The sequence below is a fragment of the Tinamus guttatus genome, unplaced genomic scaffold (genome assembly GCF_059628265.1).
Source record: "Tinamus guttatus ecotype Peru unplaced genomic scaffold, ASM5962826v1 Tinamus_guttatus_pri_ptg000246l, whole genome shotgun sequence".
In the NCBI taxonomy this organism is placed as follows: domain Eukaryota; kingdom Metazoa; phylum Chordata; class Aves; order Tinamiformes; family Tinamidae; genus Tinamus; species Tinamus guttatus.
In genome coordinates, this window is record NW_028288780.1 from 8,390,628 (window position 1) to 8,411,691 (window position 21,064).

The 21,064-nt window shown below is 36.5% G+C and overlaps 1 protein-coding gene across 2 annotated transcripts in view; it reads right to left on the reverse strand.

Annotated features, from left to right (window-relative positions):
- The window catches only part of ADK (adenosine kinase), a 258,310-nt gene that overhangs the window by 74,362 nt on the left and 162,884 nt on the right, over positions 1-21,064 (reverse strand). For both annotated transcript variants that reach the window (XM_088526442.1, XM_088526443.1), the window contains exon 7: positions 3,816-3,986. In XM_088526442.1, coding sequence (XP_088382568.1) covers positions 3,816-3,986 — 171 coding nt within the window. The remainder of the gene's footprint in view (positions 1-3,815; positions 3,987-21,064) is intronic.

Genomic DNA, 21,064 nt, shown 5'->3' on the forward strand with positions numbered 1-21,064 from the left:
TGCAATTAATTTGTTCAAAAACTGTGTTTAGAAGGAAAACCTCTACATACATGCAAGAAAGAGGCTCCAGCTGCTGGAAAGAAATATTATGTTAGTTTTATTATATTACTGCTTAAGAAAACTACAATTTCTCTTTTACACACCCTACTTATCTTTTAGTGATGGCTATACACTGTATACTGCAAACTATATTGTTTGGATATGGTTTTTATTATAAACTGACAGGTTAGAAACTCAGCATTTCTGTAATTTTGAAGCTTCCGCATTTTAAATGTCCTACCTAGACATAGGAAGAGACTATAGGAAGATCTTTACTGCATCAGTTTCTTAATAAATATTCCTCTGCACATCAGGAATGCCTGGCGTAGGTGAGGATGAGGTGCAGAACCATATGAAAGCCTTGTAGAGTCCCTTTAATTCTGAAGACCTCCGTAGAAAATAAATTGCTATCCAGCTGCATGTTCCAAATACGTAGACTTTTTCCCAGTAGTTTCTTCCCTGGGGAGATGCTCTTTTATCTCGTAACTTTAGGGAGACTGGAAATTGAGTTCATGTTGCTGCGACCAGCATTTCCTTCCATGGGTTCTCAAAATGCAAATAACGTAGAACAGGACAAGTGTTCCCTGGGCTAACTCTATCACCAGCACATCAAAGACATCACCCTTAGCTGTAACGGGGGGAACGCAGAGAAAAGTCTGGGAAGAAACGCGCACAAATGGAGGCTACTCTACCGGCCCAGGAACTGCTGGGCTGGAAACATCCCGAACTGTGTAGAGCTGAAATTCTAAATGCTGCCACTCCTCTGACCATTCTGTTACTGAAAGTTACTTGGAGTTGTAAAACAGGCATTCTGAGGTGAGCTTTTACAGATGAATTAAGCAGCAACTTGTGACAAAGCAGTTATCATCAGGAGATAATTGACCTTATTGGAGAGTTAAGCATCCTGAGGCAAAGTAGAGTGTGCTTAATCCTGGCAGGTTAATTATCCAGTGATTATGGAAGCTTGGAAGGTATTATTGCTAAGAACCATTTGCAAAATGACACTATAAAAAAAACCTTAATTTAATAAAAATTAAAAGCAATGACAATAATCAAGTTCTCCAGTCAGGTATTGCTAGAAAATGACTGCAGGATGGCTGTAATTGGCTAGCAGCAATGAACATATAATTATTCCTATACTGAATGTTCTGTACTAAATTTATTAGATGAACTATGGCTAATAAGTATCAAAAATTCAAGGCAAGATATTTGTCTGGTTTTAAGAGAGGTTTAAAGTGATCAAAACACTTGTGGTCATAGAGCTAATGCTAAAACTGGTAAGTTTAGCACCGAGTTATCAGAGCATTCAGTGTCTCTATGGCAGTTTAGAGTATGTTGGCATTTGCATTCTGAAGAAGAACATTTATTCCAAGAGGTTTATATATTGCCCATTTTAATTACCATCTGGCTGAAACTTTAAATAACTAATCTCCATTCAGATGTAAATTTTTAAGTAGAAGATGTAACCCAAAATCACTTAACCAATTTTTGTTTTTTTAGTTTAGGAATAGCAGCAATTTGGAATTTTGCTGCTCTCAGAATCTTTTGTTTTACTCTAAAAATATAAACAGCTCAGTGCTCAACAATAAAATTATATTTGTCCATAATGTGAAGTTAAATATACAGAAGAATAAAAATCATGCCTGAGACTATTCTCATTCTAAAATAACAATAACCACATTACTCAGGTGACTTGCATGTACTTTCACTATTTAACTAAACTAGCAAAACTGATGGAAAATGTAGCAAAAAGGCAATCAGAGGACATGAAGGAAAATTTGGCTTTGGCTAGCTGAAGTGGTGCATTGCCCATCAAGGCATACCTAAACACAGAGAAAACAAAAGGTACTTGCAGATGAAATGAATACAGGCGAATAAAATAAAAAGGAAGCTACTAGGAGCAGAAAAACTAAACCTGCTCTCTAACCATAAACCATGGTGCAGTGAGCAGAACAACTACGAGTCACAAGATCCAGCAGGCACTAGACCTGGACGCAGCCCGTGCCAAGGGGCCGTTTCAAGTCGCCCAGGAAGACAAGAGAATAAATCGCGGTGAAAAGCTCTTCAGCAGCTCTAAAGCAGCCAGGACAGCTTATGTCGTAAGAAGCAGAGACTAAAAGCAGACTGATTTCAGCTGATTGGAAATTTAGTACATGTGGACAAAAAGGAGCACAAGTAACAGAGTGTAAGATGTTGATACTCTGAAGTGTACACACATTGTGCAGACGAGTTTAGGGACAATCACTTACATGTAAATAGCATCTTTTACCCTGAAAGACACCAAATTGCTTCAGAAATGCAGGGGACATTTCACATTTCAGTAAATACAGCAATCCTGCACAATATTTTGTGACAATATGTGAATAATACCATAGTAAACTGAAATGAAAGGGGTGATTAACTTCTCAGAATATAATTTCCAGAACGGTAATCTTGCCCATATATTGGACTATTACTTATAAAGTGAGGAAATTCATAGAAGACAATTGGTCACAACCTGTGTATTATACCCTGATAAATAGCACCTTATGATTTGCTGTGACCTGCAACGTCCTAGGAGGTTAAAGGGGCAATATTTATATAAAAGACCACCAATGGTTAATCCTAGAAGTTCTTTTGAAGTCCCTCTACCCCAACATTAACAAAAGTTGCTCCTGCTTAATTTGAGTCTCACAAGATCTTTTTCATGAAATCATATCACTAATTTCACTAATAAATCAAAATACTCAGTAGTATCTTAGTGAAGATTGTATTGCAAAAGAGAAAGCAAAGGCAAGAGATGGCAGTGGTAGCAAAATGTCTAGATAAATCCCTTCTGCATGCCCACTTATGATCAGTACTACCTCTAGAACAACACTAACCTGGCCATACAGCAATGGTGTAAAACGGGACTTTTTGTTGGAACAATTCCCTGAGTAGTAAACAGGAATAAACACTGTTTAAGTCTATGCTGTTTAAATCAGTTTTCTGTGATTTTCCCAGACTAATGCAGTTACCTCAAGGACAGGCAAATCTTTGCTTCATTTAGGTACATCATACTTTCCAAGATTCTTTTTTCTTTAACCTTTTTGTGATGAGCAAACTAATAAATATTTAATAGAACTTTCTGAACCAAAAAAAAATGGAGAAGTGATAGCAACACAATAAGTGAAATCTGAATTCAGTAAGTCTATTACATGGACTTCCAGGCAGAACTTCATGCATTCTGTTTGCCAACTGTTGCATAGCAAAGATAAGCTTCCTTAGATGGTCAGCCAGTCCATTTTCTATTAAAATCAATAAGAACCTTCTAAACCAATTCATAGTTTTTCAGGTTTCTCCTCCCATTTCTCCCAAAAGAGCGAGCATTTTCATCAGAGGAAATGCTGTCAAGAATAAGAATATGGGTATGGAATTAAGTTCCAGCATCTCAGCAGCTCTGCAGTAGCCCTTCACACATTTTCTCCCAGCAGAGATTTACTGCTAGGCAAGGACACACATATGGTAGTGATTCTGAAGCAGCCAGAGCACTGGACATTCCCTCTTTTAACCTCAAGTAACTTGTTCATCCGTCTCTACACTAACATGAATGAGCAGTAAAGCTCTAACAGGACAAATGTCGTATCTGCCATCGACTGAAACATCATACCCCTTCGGGTCTTTTTTCTCTGCTGCTATTCTGGATTTCATCTTCCAGACACTTTAGAAAGAGTCTCTTTTTGCAAATAATGACAACTAGAAAACAGGCAACACAAACAGGTAGGTGCAAAAGACATATGTACTTTTGTAGGACTCACCGTCTCATTCCCGAAAAGGACGTCAACGTAAGGCATGACTTTCATCATAGGCTCTTTGTAGAACTGGCTAATAAATGGTGCAGAAAGATTCAAGCTGAAGATCTTGTTGTTTGCAGAAGCCTGAGCAGCCACTTTTAATATCGCTTCTGGTGACACCGTCAGGAAGAATCCCTGCAAGCACACAAACGACCCAGTGCATTTTACTCCTTTCAACTAGAAACACTGCAAATAAATAGTATATTTGCATTAAAGTAATATAGAGGTAACAAAGAATCTGCATATGCTGAGAAAGATAACCCTCCAAAATTAAACATAACCCACTACCTCTGCATTCTATGGTGTGTGCTTTCCGTGGCAGCTAAGGCTAATGTTTGTATAAAAAAGGTGCTATATTATAATTCTAAATGCCCCTTTTTGGGAACAGAGTCGATCTGACTCCACCGCTTAAATCCGATGCCCAAAAAGATGGCTCTGCATGGAGCTAAGGGATTAATTAAATCTCTTGCTTGAAGAATTATTACCTTGTTTATAGTAAGTACGTACAGCATGATATACTTGTTGCTATTCTGCATGAAAAAGCCCAGTGTTTCTCATGTTTCCACACAGTATTTTTGATTTTCCTGAAGCCACAGATTCCGTATTTTCTTCTCCATATAGGCATTTCCTGAACCATGAGAACATGATCCTATTCAATTACTGTTAAAGGGATACAGCTGCTGATAGGAATGGAGACTGTGATGCTCTCAGCTGTCAAACTAAAGTAGAGCTGCAGCTCTTGTCCTTTGGCTTGTCATGAGGCCAACTCCACAGTCTTAATGGGACATTCATGCACAATTTCCAGGCAAAAGCACACAATTCCATTCAATTATACCTCTTCTAGTGATAGCAGAACAAAACGTATTAAAAATAAAGATATTGTCCAAAAACACTTAATATACAAGTTCTTGGCAGCTAACAGACAAAGCACAAAGATTTTTTTCAAGATGTCTTTACCACCAAATGGAACCCCATCTGTTCCAGTTGTTATTTGAAGTTCACCTAGTTTCATTTATCTACATTTTAGACAAACGCATACAAAGGCATAGTCTTTAGAATAAATAAACAAACAAATTTGAGGTGTTCCATTTCTGCAGTTCTAAAAGCACTTTTACTAACTGCTCTGAAAACTCAGTGTATAATAGTCATTTTCAAGCAAGAGCTGCAGGTGTTAAATTTAAGGCCAGAGATAATTTCTAAGGCAGAGTAACAAACAACTTGGAGTTGGGCCTTAAAAATAAATTGCCATCTCAGTTTTACGTATAACATCACTACTGTGACACTCTAAAAGGTTTAATAGTGAATCAGTCTTATTTTCTACTTTTTATCCATATTATTCTGTCTTCAGATCACAAAATATCTATATTTTTACTTCGACTACTTCAGCTAACAGCTCATCTTAGGCTTTCTATTCACTAGAAAAATAATATAATGAAGAGTCCGTAGATTAAAGATTACTTAGAAAATCTTGCCGTTTACTTGTGCCTACTCCAAGCTTCCCTGTCTAGCAAATATATGACCACTTTTAAAATCTGGGCATGATTTGTTAAATGACAATAAAAGTCCAGAGGGCATAAGAATGTTTTGCATCTTGTAGAGTTACTCAGTACCTTGAAAGACCAAAATCCTGTAAGCATCCAAGCTTCTCTGCTATTTTTACATTCTGAAGAATTAAAATGAACAGTTTATATAACATCTTGTCTCCATAGCAATCTCTACCAACTTTTAGTGTTTCATTTAATGAACAGAACTGAATTTTTTAAAAACTGTTCCAAACACAAAATAAAACCTTTCGAGGCTAACATGTTGCCAGCTGTGGATAAATCACAGATTGCTATACAGTGGTCTGCGTAAATAGTAACCTGGTCAAATAATTAGGCTTCTTACCAATTTTAAGCTGAAAACTTGATCTGAACTAAAATACATCTGATTGTAATTTAAGGTACGGAACACTATCCCCGTGAGATAAAAGTCAGGCCTGCATCCAACTCCCTTTGCCTTTGGAAAGGCAACATAAAAGTACTGAGATGCAGACACTTTGCTTCTCAGTTCCTGCATAGGAAAGCGTACAACTCTGTTTTCTGTGTTTCCTTAAACTCAGTCCTGCATGCAATCTCACTCCTCAAATAGCTTTTTTAAAAATATTTTTAAATTAGTATATTTAAATGATAATGAAACATTCAGAAATTAAGAGTTGGGATGTAGAAAAGCTTTGTTAAAACCTTGCCAAATACAACATTTCCTTGCAAAAATAAGTTGCGGTTGTCCAAATCACACAATGGAATTAAGGTAAAAACAAAACGTATAAAATCTGAATCAAACAGGCCTGGGTTTAAAGCAAGCTGATTATATTATTTTCCTCCTTTAAGGATTTCCATAGAGTTTGACTTTATGTGTAGTGGAATTCCAGTTCCAGCTTCGTTCTGTAACGCAAATGAGCACAGCTTCTTAGTTTGAATTGCAACTACAGGCCACAGACCACACCATTGCAACAAGCTATAATTTTGTACAGGAATGAACTCCACCAAAGCAAATGGGTTTTCTTGTATTACATGGGGATTTATAATGATTATAACAATAACATTCACATGAATCTAAGTCAACCATTCTGACCAGCTCTCACAATTAACTCTGAGCTAACATCATCTCTGAAGGCCAGAACTAGCAATTCTAAGCATCATTTCTGTAGTGGTACAGGGTGGTGTAAGATACCAAGTAAGGACACCTTAAAAGTTGAAGACTATAGGTAAAGAATCAATAGTGGTTTGCCTATTTAATTTAAGTTCCCCTCCCTCCCCCCCCCCCTTTTTGTTTTGTTTTGTTTTGCCAATATCAGTGTCAATTCAGAGATCTCCCTTGGGTAGACTGTTGGGTAGAATGTGTGGTTTTAGAACATGGGATCTTACATCTCTTTGTAACATCCGTGGATTCTTTGGAGACAGCAAATTAAGGCTGTCAAAAGTGTTAGGAGCCCAGGACCAGAGTGCTGAAGCATCTCACAGAGCCAGAACTGCTCTTTGGAAAATGTATTTCTGTATAAGGTGCTCTTAGCAAACCGAGAGGTTAATCTGGAAGTCATTTGCTCACATGAAAAAACATACTTGTGCTGGCTTTATATGCATTACATACATATATAAAGATTTCATAATGTTATATTGAGGGTCGAGATATATGTTTTTAACTTTCTTTCTTTTCCTTAAAACCAAACCTGAAATCTGTGACCTAACACACAGATAAATCCAGACTGTGATAATAACAAACAGCTTTGCATTTTTGGATTTATTATCGTTGGATACCACAAAAGCAATATTTACATAAGGACATGCAGAGATAATACAAATTAGCATTGCTCTCAGACCTAACACCCACCAATAATGCTTCCCTTTGCTCCCTTTTCTTTCTAACTCCTCCTCTGTCCTCTTTCCCTTCCTTTCCCCTCTATCCCCCTCCTCCATTTTCAGAGGGGCTTATACAAAATTAACTTCATTGTATGTGTGTGGTTTTCAAGGCATGACACCCTGTATTGATTTTAAAATAGCATTCGATAACAATATAAATTGAATATCAAATGAGAATCAAAATAATTAACTTCCGGAAACATATATACAACTGTCTGCTGCCCTTTGAGATAAGTTCTATTTTGCCAACATGAAAGAGTCACATCCTTTAATCCAAAATTATTTTATGTCAAGCATTTACATAAAAATGCAATTACAATGACATCACATCCATCTAAAGGGTGGGATTTTTCAGGCACATACGAGTTGAACAATTATGTAAAGACATTCATGATAAATGCTGTGATTCAGCAAAAAGCCCTTTGAAATCACCCAGCTTCAAGCATGTGAGCAGTTCCAGTAAAGTCAAATACTTCTCACGTGCAAAAGAATTTTTCTCCGCTAAATTGCAAACATAACCAAGTCAGACCTTTGGACCTGCTGAAGTCTCCCCATGCACAAGGAGAACTTCAAGCCATGCTCAGGCAGAAGGGACCTTCTGTGGCTCTGCTCTACCACCAGTTTCATCTATGGCATCCAAGAGGTTTGGAAGGAGCCAAAATGCAGCACGAGGGCAGTTCTTGGTAGGGGGAATGAACCACAGGGTAACTGCTCCAGCCAGAATAGCTTGTACACACCTGCTTACACACTCTTAGGACCAGGGGAGACTGAAACTTATTTTCTATCCTCTGAACGGTATGGAACATCAATTTGATTCAGTTCATGTCCCACCCACAGAGTTAAGACAATGAAACCAGCTTCCTTCAAAAAAGGAACCAGAAAGAATCTTCCAGGCAAGTTAGATCGAAACCTCTTCCTCTGTCTTACTACGTAATGCAAGTTTGAAGGAGCAGAGAACAATTAAGGGAAAAAAGGTCATCTTCAACATGGCAATATCTGGGCACAATAGTCTAAATGTACTGCACTACCAATGAGCACACTTGGTGGAACACTTACTTCTTCCTTTGAATTTTGAGCATTTATACATGCAACCTGTTCCTGCATGAAGTTATTTGATAAAATACTTTTTATTATCGAGATATAACAGAAGAATATCAAAAACCATAAATATTAAAATATTCCTGATTAAAAAAAAAAGAAACCCAAAACTCCAGAAATAAAAAGAAACAAAAGAAAACAAACAACATGTCCTTGACTAATCAAGGTGCTTGTGATGGGGTTTTTGTTTTGTTTTACTTTCTCTGAGAAGGAAAAGAGCTCTCCAGAACTTCCTATTTGTCAAATGGTCAGTCTATAAATATGTGAAGTATATGAAGTTGTTTTTATCTGTGTACCTAATTCTTCATTGGGTAGGTTATGTAGGAAAATATATTCTGGATTATTTATATGCTTAGGTAACACAGTATCAATTGCATTTTTGAACTATACTTTATCTTGTAGTGATCAGCAAGTGGTTACTTAATGAAACAAAACCCACTGCTTTTCATCCAATTCCTACTGGAGACAGTTGTTTTAAATCAAAAAGCAAGGATGGCAAAAATGCAACAATTTTTGTGAGTAATTGTTTTGGCTTGTTACTCTATGCATTGTTTATTTTTATGAAAGTATTGCTTTATAACTGGAAAATGACTAAGCTGTAAACTATTGTTCTATCATTCAGAGTGGCCAGTGTTTCTGGTTTTGATAAAAGCCAAGTTTCAAACAGTTTTCAGTAACATAGGAAAAAACCTAACTGTCAGTAAATGTGCTTATATTGACCCTGACATTTTCCTCTATGATGGTGCCAACATGTCAGGAGGAGAGGATTGCTTTCAGACTTGAACAGCTTCTTTGTTGCTGAAGTGAACTCTGATTGCTGCCATATTAGTATCTATCAGATTACAACAGTAGCAGAAAAACTCCATTTTTAACAGTATATGCTAAAGAAAACAATTATTTTATGTATATATTAGCAGTTGCTTTTTATTTTTTAAATTATTTGGAAACTTGTTTGAAACTTGATTAGTATAGATTAAAGTAAGGGTCCTCCAGGAAGTTCTCCCAAATCATTTTTAGGGCATAAAACCAAAACGGTGTGACAGCCCATGACATGTATACCTACAGAGCATATAGATGTGAACTTAAACAATGAGGTATCGATGCAAACACATGTGCAAGGGAGCAGGATACCTGGTTTTGCTGTAGGGAAATCTCATATGTTCCCCCCTCCTAATTATTCCCTTTCCTTAGGAACAACAAAGACGTAGTTTAGCTCATTTTGGCAAGATGCATTAAGATGTTAAAAGCGCAGTTATATGTAGTTCCCTACTGTCATACTGTTCCATACTGTCATGACTGCAAGAGACCTCCATATTCTCTGTCAAGTTCAGCACAGAGTTTTATGCAAGTTTACAAAGCTCAGAGAACAAGATGTCTATTATTATTCTGAATTTATAAGAGAATTTGGGAGGAAAATATTCATGAAACAATCTGGGAGGCAGGAGTTTTTATTCCTTTGATTAAGTAATTCAACCTTTTTTTGCCTCTGTTTACCCACTTGTAAAATAGTTATAATGATAAATACACCTCCATTGGCAGAACCAGTGGGAGGTTTAATTACTTAACATTACTGAAATGACTGAAATTCTATGTTGAAAGGTATTATAAAGTACAGGGTATTATCATCAATAAAATACAAGCTGCAAATCAAACAAGCTACAATAAAGAGCATGCCACTTTTCTTCTTCTCTCCAAAACACTTTGCCATGCCCTTTTTTGAAAACAATTTTAAAAACTTACTGAAAATGCCATGCATCACATTTTCCAAATTGAATAAAGAGATGAATTATTTAATTCACCTTTTATCTTTCTGAAATAGTTCTTTATTAATAGGAATGCCTAACCCAATGATGAAAAGAGAAGACTGTTGTCTTTGGATCAAAAGTAGATTCAGACACACCAATTATTGTTTCACAAAACAATAACCAGAAGTCTTAAAATTGGGCCTTGTATTATTTATGATGGTAGAAGCACCGAGATAATTGATTTACAGTCTTAATTTCCACAATTTTGTATATGAGCCCAGAGTCCCATCCTGGCAAGTAAGTATTTCAAGAAGTAAGGAATAATTTATTGGGTATGGTTAATTCAGACCCGTTGCACCATTTGCTTTTATGTGTATGGCTAGTTACATTAATATAATTTGGCATCTCATTAATTATGTAAACATCAACCATATGTTGAATTCATTCAAGTTTGTTGTGCACATAATATTTACAGTATATTAGTAAATTGAGAAAATCTATGCAACTATGAATGCATAGAGGATGTCTAATTCTCTAGATACTCAGTTTGAAATCTCTGCAAGCAAATATTCAAAACTAGTCTGTTCCTTGCTTACTCAAATAGCCTTAAACAGGAAAAGAACAAATACAAATTGTTTTGCTTTGTTTTAATACATGGACTTATATCAGCACCATGGTTTAGTCTATAAATATAGGTAAAACACACAAAGACTGAAAAAAATGACTGATGTATACACTCGCATTACTAGATGATCACAACTGACTGCGTGGGTATCAAAGACATTTTTAATTGCAGAACATTTTATATGATTGTAAAAATTAATTCAGGGAATCATTCATAGCTGGCACATTAGTATTGCCTGCTTATTATTTTTGTCCTTAACATCTCACGGCCTCAAATGAAGATTCATCTGCTTTGTCCATACAATAGACTTCTGGCTTATAGGATTACTCACACAAGTATTGTGGCTTCTATAGGAGTAAGGGGGGACTAATTGGGGCAATAGTTTGTTTTGCTCACAAAAATATGCTGCCTGCTGCCCTGTGCTGGATGAGAGGGCCGTACCTGTGGCCTCGCAGCATTAGCAGTGCCCGGGGATTCACAGGAATGCCGGCAGTTCCGCAATATAAACAAATAGGGGAATGAGTCAAATGCCATGAAAAATAAGTCAGTTCCAGCATGACTTATGAATTTCCCTCTCAACAACATGGGCCTGGTATGAAAGGCTTTACTTAAATTCAGTTTAGAAAACAGATACAAGATGTAATTAAAAAGAAAGAAAAAAAAAGAGTAAGCTTTTCCCTAAGGACTTCTTATTGAAACAGTTTAGCAGAAACCTTCCCTCTCTCCAGCACCTTGCCACCTTTGAGATAAGAATGTAGTGGCATGGGGATTAAATATTAATCAAAGTCATTACTGTCATCATCAGAACATTCTTCAAGAGCCCCAAAGAAGGAGCATATTATTTCACTAATAAAGATAATATCATCTGAAAGATTTCCCTGATACTGTAACATGGTAGGTAGAGAGAGAAAAGAAATGAGAAAGGCGAAACAAAAAAGGTTTCTGGAGCTTTTTGTACTGCTCAAGCACTAAGACATCCGAAGTGAGTCTGTAAGTCATCTCTCAAGTAGTTTAAGCATCGCAAAGTCAGGAAGGGCAAAACACAGTACGGATGAATAAAATGTAATTTTGCTGAATCACCCCTTTTTCCCAACAAACAAACAAACACAAAAACAACCCAGCAAACCCAGGACCAAAACTTCATAAACTGCATCAGTGCAAATCCAGAACAGCTCTATAGTTTCAGTGGAGATTTAAATTGCTCTGGTGCATAAAACGGCTATTGAAAAAGCCAGCACTACACCTAAAACTAGCGCTGCTTCCAGAAAGACTGACTTTTTGCATGAAAATGACAAGTTTTATGGCATAAAAGGGCTTTTGCTATCTGCAAATTAAGGTGTAAATGATTAAATAAAACAAATACTCTCTTGGGCTCTCAAGGGTATTTGCTAGCTGATATTAAATAGTCTGTGTACCCTTATGACATTTAATTTAATTTATAAGCACAGTTATTGCACAAAATTAAGTGCACAGTAAAAGAGAAAGGCTCAAAAGAACTGAAAGAGAAACCAGCAGAATAAAAGACATATTTCTTTTAATTTCTGACCTCACTTTTATCAAATTATATATAAGAGCACTAACCATTCCTTTTAACTATTAGTTTTCTGACAATTCTAGTCCCAGAACAGCAAGTTAGAAATTCCTTCTTTCACAGCAAATATAACAGTTACTACAAACATGCAATTAGGTCCTAATCACTTGGATTAATTACCACATCAGGGGTTACAATAAAACATTTATTACTCACACTTCCACACATTAAAATTCATTATTTAAAAGAACATTAATGTTATTGTTTGGGCTTTTTATTATCATTATATAAAGACTACTGTGTAACTTTATTTCTGAACACACAAATAAATGGGAGTCAGAAGCCATGCAGGTTTTAAAAATTATTAGGAAATATAGCTGAAGTGTGGACAGTGGCTCTCTAAACAAGGATATTTTCACTTAAATTAATTCAGGTAAGTAATTACAGTTATCGCCTGTATAACACTCTGTACACATAAAGAGCTATGGGAGTATTTACCATTAATTATTACAGTCTGTGTGTGGATATTCACATTGAAGTGGAGGGGGGTGGGCTCTGCTAACTACTAGGGTTTTAGGGCCAAATACTACTTATATTAAGTTCCTGTTTCTAATGAGCTCAGGAGTTCACACTTCCAAAACCAACTCTCAATATCAGAGCCACTACCAGGGAGGGTAGGGTGAGTGAGTCCTTGCTCCCACGTCCTACAACCCAAAGGGAAAGTCTTTACAGACTTGACAAATCTCAACTTTTTCTAAAACAAAAGGAATTTGGTATCTCTCAAAATCACCTCCTAATTTCTGTGGATTTAAATTCATTTCTTATGCTAAACAAACATAATTTCTCCTTTTTAAACACTCAAACTAAAATATTTTGGAACTATATAATAAAGAACCCAATTTTAGGGAATGAATATCATTGTTCCATTGGAAGTAAAATGCAGCATGCTCTCTTTAAAGCAAACGTGGAAAGGCTCTGACTCAATTTTTGAGTATTTTTATCTATCTGTATCAATTACATTCCTTCAATTATAGGAAATGTCCATGATTAAGTATTTGTTGAAGTTTGTTTTCCATTTAAAAAAGATAGCTGAGAAAGTGAACAGTTCTCTCAATTTTCTCATTCTTCTCTCTCATGGAAGGTCTCCTCATCAACATTCACGGTCCAGCCAAGCCAGCAGACTCTCGTAAGAAGGCAAACTCTAGCACAGTGGTATTTTACAACAGAGACACAAGTGAGTTCTTGTCACAAGGCTCCCCGGAGAGCACTATCCATACAAAGGCACTAAAAACATCTGCAGAACAAAACCAAGCTCAACAAACTCACTTCTGACAAACATGTTCAAATACTGCTGTAAATCACAGAACCTATTTCCATCTCCAGTAGCCTCGTCTATCCATAGTATCAATTGTGGTTAACCAAAGGGTTAAGCAGTTAGTACCAACAGGCACAAAAACAAAAAAATTACTTGACAAGATTCCACCCTCATTCTAATCTCTACCAAAGCGTCAATTGTAATTATAAATTTTCACCAAAGATGTCAAATTTTTATGTTAATCTTTGCACAACCTGACATTGCTATTCTTCAACTTTTACAGATGCGAACGGTTATCACTTTGTTTGTATGTCACCACAGACAACATAATCAATAGTTTTCATATCTTTCTGTTCATACATTTTGTTGAAATGAATTTTGTGAGTGCTGCCTACTTTTGTTCCACTGTGAAACTTGTTACTGCTTGAATAGAGAGCACTTAATCTCAACAATAAACATTATAATGTATGATAAAGGAGTCAAGGAAAAAAAAAGGTTCATTTTTTTTAGTTCCCATTTTTACATACTTTTTCCTTATCAAATTAATATCTAACATGAAAGCAACACAATGGATGGCTTTGTTCACTTAGATGCGCTAATCTGAAGTGCAAATTCCCTTTTCCTCCTTTTCCCCCTATATTTCTGTAGCAGGGAAATCTTATTCCATGAAACTCGATGAAAAAAAATTGGATGGAAATAACTGACTTATAAAATGTTACCATGCTTCAGCAGTAATTAAACAGGATCTACAAACAAATAGATCTGTTTTTGTTTTTGTAGTCAAGCAGCTGCCAGGCAGCCTAGCGAGATGTGCTTCTGATCTGTCATTCAGATGAAGGCGGCACATGGGGACATTCAACTATTCCTGCCATTCTGCAGCTCTGAGCACTACCAGCATCACTCTGTGCTGGAAACAGATGTGATAACTTGCTATAAATGTCACAAATGATAATTCCTGTGGCTCCTGTACACTTAATACTTTAGGTGCCTACCTGTATACCTCTTTTCCATGAATGCTCTTGAAGTAGAAATGTTTTAAAAAATATCTATGTGTGTACATACGTATATGTATATGCATATATGCAGATATATATATCTATATATATTTGTTTGCTAATCAATAACCAAAACAAAAATCTGAAACATGAAAAGGAAAATAAATATCTTGCTGGCATAGGCTTTATATTAGCTTTATAAATCAGCATAATTGTGCCAACAGTTAATTTGGTCCTGATTTAAAAATGTTTCCTGAACATGTGTTTAGAACTTGAATTTTTGACCCATAGACTCATGGAAAACTTCCCTCGGGACACTAAAAGAGACCAAACTGCTCCAATAGAGAAAAATATATATATATATATCAAAAATCGATAGGGTCATGCAGGCATTCAGGTTCATTTTTATGTTCTATCTTAACTAACTAAGCAAGCTCTTAAAACACTTAATGCCCAACAAAGCAAGTCAAGATTTTCTATTGCCAGCACCCAAATGATTTCTTGCAGTGTGAACTATAACCAGGAAAGTGTCCAAAAGCAATAGTTTCTTGAATAATTCATGTGGGAAAGCTTAGGAATATGTTTTCAATACCACACCTTCCTAGCTGGAAATGGATATAAATAATCACAAGGGAATATGTTTTATGTCATCTAACTCTAGGTTAAACAGAGGTAATTACTGCTAGTTGATACTGAGTTCTGGCCTTGTCTGAAAATAGAAAAAATGACTCCACTGCAAATCAGGGCCTCAGACTTATGAAGCGATGCAGTTAACTTGCAAATCTGACAGCACCAATGTGTAAAAGTTAATTTACCTCCATAACTTCTCACTAGTACCGTGGTATGGTTCAGGCTGCTGAAAGGGAGATTTTGGAGAATGCTCTGCAACACTGCAGTATTTTGGCTAACAGATACAAAGCAGAGTTTGAGGTGTCTTCCGACCCTGCTTACTCCTCACAGCTCGCATTAGGACATGGAGGAGTTGACGAAGTCTTCCTGTAAAGTCGCTTCCTTGGCACCTACTCTCCCCAGAGATGATTGCTTATAACTCATGCACTCTGCTAAATCCCTGCCCTTTCTAACCTCATAGCAAAGGAACTTTAGAATATTCACTATGAGTAATAGTCTTTGGAAATTATTCAACAATTTCAAGACTCTATGATACATTTTAGAATTTAGATATTTAATAGCACTGATGACTAGCAATTTTCCACAATTACCCTTATAATCATTCTATGTTCTGCAAAGAGGATAGAGATGACAAGGAGCTGTTTGAAAAATTAGCTTTTATAAAACATCTTCTGAATGCCTGGCATTTTGATACACTAATACTTCGTCTGCTTTTTTGACTGCCTGTTACAAATTTGTTTTTGCCTTTGGATATTATTCTTTTGGCCAAAACGTTCATTCTGGGGAGTTTTCTACCTTAGTTTTCCTACAGTGAATTATGTATCCATTCAGAGATCATGATCTTCTAAATGAACATCCAAGCCTGTTAAAATAGCCTGCCAACATACTGTGACGATCTGGGAAATGGCACACTCTCACAAATGCCAGATGTAGTCCTGCCCACAAGAAAAGTCGGATGGATTCCTCCAATAAATTCCTATTTCTTTTGTCTGCCTGTCGGGTGATATATGATACTACCGCAGATGTATCCAATTTTATTAAAATTTGTCCCATCAGCTACACTCTGGAAGGAGAATTTTGAAAATTACCCTGCGCTTGCACACATTTTGTGAAGTGTTGTTACTCAGCCCAAACCAAGGCCTTAGATTTTGTTTAGCTCAGAAGATCTCCGTATCTAGTCAAAAACATGTCTGTGTTTGTGACTGTAAAAGATAACTAGATTTCAATGAAAGTGCTTAGATATTTGAGCTTCCATTTCAGGCAACTGGAATCATTACGTCCACTTGAGCTGAGTTTGAAAGTCATTGTAACTAGCAGTGGAGTTCAAATGTGAAGCCTTCCCATGGGCCTACATGCAGGTAGCTCTACAAATCCTGGCAGCAGCTTTGCTGCAGAATTGAATCTTAAGAATAAGATTATTTTTTTACAACTCTGTCTTGAAAGAAAAGCTTTCCCTAAATGAGTGGCTATTAATGTACTTAGAAACACTGAGAGATACTGGTAAATCTTTGCTGAAAGATATCACTTAATTCCACTCCAACGACATGACTAATTCAGGTAAGTGTAGAGGAAACTCGCATAGATGAAAGCCAATACAGTTGCCTAAGGCTTTTGCTAAATGTAATATTAATGAAATTCTCAATCATTTTACTGAAAACCTCATGTCCTAAAAATCATCACATAGCAGTAAACTATCTATTCAAAAGTTTAAAGAACTGGAGCAATTCAAAGTAATTTCTCAAAAGTCCTTTTCAGTAAAATATCTACTGTAAATGTAAACATGATAATTCCCTGAGAGAATAACTGCAATTGTAATATACTCAAAATTTTTCTAATGGAACATACTAAGCAAGTTAGATTAAAATTGTTTTTGATTTGGGAAGTGCTAACACTTGACATGAGGTAATACTGAATTATCTTGCACTTTCTAAATACTGAATTACTTCTAAACTTAGAAGCTGATGAAATAAATCCACATGCATAAAATTATAAAAGAAAATAAAGGTATACAAGCATGCTATTTGTTTGGTACTGCTTCAAAGTTTCTTATTTAATTTGTTTTTGTATGATATTAATATCCTGTGGAAAGGTGTGCTTTGTTTGTTTGTTTGTTTTTAAATAACAATTTTGTCTTTATTTCCAACTTATTTGGGATTCAGAAGACATTACCCAATAGCCATCCTCTCACCCCCAGTCATCCACTTGGCTTCCAGCATTTGAGTTTCCTTTTCTAGAAACTGATGACCTTAGCATACATTTTTGTGTTCCACTTTCTTCCTCTTCAACTAAGGGTATTGCAGTTTGATTCTATTCACATTTGAAAGAGCACCAGACTGTTAACGTTAGGGATGCTCACTAGGAGATACTTCACTGCTTGGAAATAAAGAAGGAAAAATTTCTGTGAGAAAGAGGGAGACAAATTTTAACACACATGTGAACACTAAGTGGGGTGACTTTTTGCCACAGTGGTATCACAGCTGGCACTGTAACAGATGAGTATGAGGGTGTATGAAGCCAAAATACACTAAAAATATTATTAATAGCAGATACCAATTATATCAAAATGATTACATACCATCTAAGTCAGATGCAATTCAGGAGTTTGGGGGGAGATAAATAAGTAGTGTTGTATGACTATTTCTCACATGAGAAAAATTAGCAAGGATTCTGCGCATTTCAGTTCTTGTACAAAACTACCCAAAAGCATTTGAGGGTTTTCCGTAGAAACAGAAAACCTTTAAAAGAGGCCTTTCGAGTTGGCACAATCAGCAAATATAATCTATCCACTTTCTTTTGACCTTTAAACCTGACCTGAAAAAAAGTGTTCAGCAACATAAATTTGATTTCTAAAGGCCTGCTGCAGATCTCATTTTCCGCTGTTTTTCCATTAGGCATTTATGGGACTTGCTGGTGTTACAGGGGACTAGTAAAATGTCGAAGTAATCCTGCAGTTCCTGTGTATGAATTCAGCTTTTCCCTATGAGATGATAACATTTTTTTTTTCTGCCAAGGCTTTCTCAGATACTGGACTATAAGACTAATACCATAGGTGTGATGTTGTTTTTTTTTCATTTGGTAACATTAACCAGATCTAGCAGTTCAAGTGTTGAAACAAAAGAATTCCTTTGTGAGCCAATAAGGTGGCTTGCTGCACATCTGCACTAATTGAAATCACAGCATGGCTTTTCAGGATAGGAACTGTATCCAAAGCATACAGAGGATTTGAAGATCTTGGTTGTATGTTTGTGCTTTCTCTTAGTGCAGAGGAAACCAGCTGCTTCCATTTATGAACTGTGCTGATGCATGTGCCTCAGCGTACCAATGACATAACGTACAACTTAGCAAGCTAAGGATTTGCCAACTGTTTTAACAAAAACGGGAAACTGGACATAGAATGCAAGACAATAGGAAAGAGTTTATGATAAAAGCGTTTAACTTTTAAGTAGCATATTCTATAATTTGTATTACAATTCACCAGGATGATAAATGTAACAGGTTATTACATCATCCTGCCCTTTCATTCACCAATAGGGGCCCTTGATTCTTTCCAAGTTCCCCTCTCCTATAGTTTGCAATTCCCCCATTTTTCCACTATACGGCCATCAGCCTCTAACCCACCCCTGTCATGCGATAGCAACTCTCTCATACAATTTGCACCACTGGGCATATTTCACCAACATCTCCAAAAATCTTCTCAAACTTTAAGAGAAAAAGTTCCCTCTTTTCCTTATTTAAACAGAACTGACCAGCTTTAAGCAGAATTGACCATGCTATTCTTCTGAAATCTTCTCCTTCAGTTAACTTGCATGACTTTGGACTTTGCCCTACCATTTCCAGCCTTAGTCTCTTCCTAGACAACCCTATCACCAAATGCTGATATACTGACATACTGATGGCTCAAACCCTACCCTCTCTCTCTCTCTCTGTTCTGGTCCTGACTTACGCCATCCCAGCTAAGATCTTCTCCACGCTATCTTCCTTCTCCATCAATCACATACAAAGGTGCGTATATCACATCACATATCACCTTTTCTGTCATTTTCAAATAAGACTTTTTGTCAGACTTTAGTTCAATAACCCCCTTCAATTTAATTTAGTTTCTGCACTTAGCTTACTTTTTATTCATACAACTTACACTGGTCAGGCATCACCTTATTCCAACTGACCTTGACAAAGGGAAACTATTTCCAGTCTATATCTAATCAGGTCACTTTCCATTCATCCTTTTCTTGCCCGCATCAGGTGCTTGTCTGGTCTTCCAAGGCTTTCATCCCCTTTTGCAGATTCCAGCTCTCATCTCCCAGTCCTGCCTGGAAAGGTCAACACCATCTCAATGGGACCATCAAGGAGCATTCACCAGTTCCTACTCCATTTTCGGAGCAAGTAGCTATGTACTTTTATTCTCTGCTACCCCATATGCATGGGCAGGGTTTCCCATAAGCGTGCACGCAATACTGACCAATTTCACAGTCCTGTCCATGCTCTGCAATTGCAGTAAAAGAGGGAGCATAATTCTAACTATTCTTTTAACCATTCAAAAATAAAATCATTATTGGTTGATCCTAGGAAATCAAAAATACATTTCTATTCAAGTGTTGCACATAAAAGATTCAAATAATCTGGGAATATGAGGATCTTGCTATTCTCATAAGACAAGTAAAATTTGGTTCAGTCAGTAAGTGAATTTCAGTGCCTCCCAAGAAAATTCAGATTGGGGTGCAATATGATCATAAGCTTTCCTTTGAAAAAAATTTCATATAATTAAAGGTGCTAGTCTCAACATCAAATTCCACTTTGGATGTGGTTAAATTCCAGCTTGGTTAAGTATTTCCTGTCCATTTAATTTCATCCTGCAGATCCAGCTGCACATAGTTATTCCACACTTCCTGTCCTAAACTACAACATAGTGCTGTTGTGAGTCATTGAACAGCTTCAATCTTCATGAATCTTTATAAGATGCATCAACTGCATCATCCAAAAGTGCCTTTGGATTCTCTGAGAATGCACCAGAGATTCGATGTTATATCCCTAACAAATTACCCACAGTGAAAACTTGATAAATAAGACAACTTTTTACAGGTAACATGAATCAACTAAAACCAGGCAAATTTTGCCAAATTATGCATACTCCACTCAAATATAAAAACCAAATAAAAATTAATTTTAGAACACAGCTTTCAGAAAGGTTGCTTTGGTTTCCTCTTAAGAAGCTGTAGTTTCTATGCTGGCATTAAAAAAAAATACATCAATATTAAAATAATTATACAAAACCAGCAAAACTTTGCACACTCTTCTGTATTCCTTCTCTTTTTCCTCCTTGCATTAAATAAAAATGTAAATGACAAAAACACAAGTCTGCCCTGTCAATCACTCCGTAAAACTCTAGCACTCCAACAGCTCACAAAGGAACAGGGAAACTAGCTCCTCAAATAACACCTGGCCTAAAAGCCTTAAAAGCATTTAAAAATCCCTGATTCAATACATAAACCCCCAAAGAAACCCAGCCACTCTCTATGTACAGTAAGAAGTACAAATAGAAGCCTTTGATTGTCGAAGGACTTCTTGCCAGCTCCCACAGACGTGGTAAACCTGAGCTGTTGCTGCTCACATATTTAGTTTTGGGCCCCAGTCCAGTAACCCAATAATAACCATTCATGCTATTCTCCTGTTCCAACAGAAAGTCACAACAATTGAGGTCTCACTTAACCCAACTTAAAAAGACAGGTCGCTTTGACAATCAGAATGACACAATCCATCCTTCAAAATCTTTTATTGCTACATCAGGGGGCCAAGATACAAAAATATCTTCTAGCCTTAAACAGGTAGCACCGGAGAACCCAAGCAGAGTTACTGGTGTTACTAAGCATCTTCCCTAC